The sequence below is a fragment of the Raphanus sativus genome, chromosome 1 (assembly GCF_000801105.2).
Source record: "Raphanus sativus cultivar WK10039 chromosome 1, ASM80110v3, whole genome shotgun sequence".
In the NCBI taxonomy this organism is placed as follows: domain Eukaryota; kingdom Viridiplantae; phylum Streptophyta; class Magnoliopsida; order Brassicales; family Brassicaceae; genus Raphanus; species Raphanus sativus.
The window spans coordinates 12,949,747-12,951,018 of NC_079511.1; the positions used below are offsets into that span (position 1 = coordinate 12,949,747).

The 1,272-nt window shown below is 36.0% G+C and overlaps 1 protein-coding gene across 1 annotated transcript; it reads left to right on the forward strand.

Annotated features, from left to right (window-relative positions):
* Positions 1-258: 258 nt before the first annotated feature.
* On the forward strand, positions 259-708 carry LOC108845765 (agamous-like MADS-box protein AGL61). The gene has a single exon (XM_018618944.2). The coding sequence runs from the start codon at positions 259-261 to the stop codon at positions 706-708; it is 450 nt and encodes a 149-aa protein (XP_018474446.2).
* Positions 709-1,272: the final 564 nt, after the last annotated feature.

Genomic DNA, 1,272 nt, shown 5'->3' on the forward strand with positions numbered 1-1,272 from the left:
TAGTCAAAAAGAAGATCAATTAATTTGCATCTAAGTCTATCATATTCATAGATGACATGACTCTCATTCGCAAGATTACCTTACACACATTAAAATTTTAAAACAAAAACTGAAGCATTGACTTGTTTTCATGCAATATAATAATTACCACCACATTTTTTATCTATAAAACATTGTTTTGCACTCAAAAATAAGATACATTCTAAATTTTCTGTTTTCCATTTTGTGTAATATCAAATTCTTTGCCAAGAAAAAAAGATGGCAGGGAAAAAAACAAAAGGAAAACAAAAGATAGATATTAAAAAAGTAACGAAAAACGAAGATAAAATGGTCACATTTTCTAAGCGTAAAAACGGAATTTACAATAAGCTCAGTGAGCTCTCCATTCTCTGCGGTGCAGACGTCGGATTTCTCCTCTACTCCGGCTCAGGAAAACCGTTCACGTTTGGAAGCCCTTCCTTCGATGAGTTATGCAAAAACCTAAACAATCTTATGGAGATCCAAGCAGATGCAGAAGAAGAGAAACTGAAGATGGGTGAGGCTGCTTATGCACCGTCGTTGCCTATGAAGAGTACTGACGAAGAAGAGGTGAAACAGTTGTTGCGGAGGTACGAGGAGTTTTATGAGGAACTGTGTGAGGTTGCTGCTGCAAAAATCCGGGGAAGATATGATGCGTCAGCCTCGTCGTCGTTTCCTCCACATGGCTGATGGTCGAAATTGAAGTTTTTAATTTAGGTTTTTTTAACAAAAAGTAATAGAGAGATCATTTGTTTAGCAAATAAACATGTGTTTTCAACTGGGCGAGTAATGTTTTGTTTTTTTCCTAAATTATTATGAACTTCAAATTTTATTTAATGCAGACATATAATATTAGTATTTTATGCTTGTAATGATCTGTTTGAACTTTATGGTTATTTCAACAATGATCATCAGAAACAACATAATTCATCATAAACACACACACAAAATAACGAGGTACTTCGGATACCTCAAAAAATGTGAAACCTTCATGTTAGAGAGAGATTGCATCTCTCAACAAAGCCTGCCTAATAAAAAAATTCCGTCCAAGAGCTCTGCCAAAAAGCTCGGCGTAGGAGCTTGGCCTAAAAGCTCAGTCCATTAAGCTCAGTCAAGCTTATTAGTTGAAATAGACTCTAGAACAAAAAGTAAAAGATATTCGAGAATAAAGGGAGAAGGCAAGGCGGGCACTGAGAAACACACAGACAGATCAACGGCGCGCGAACTAGGATTTCCTCGATTCAACTTTACTTT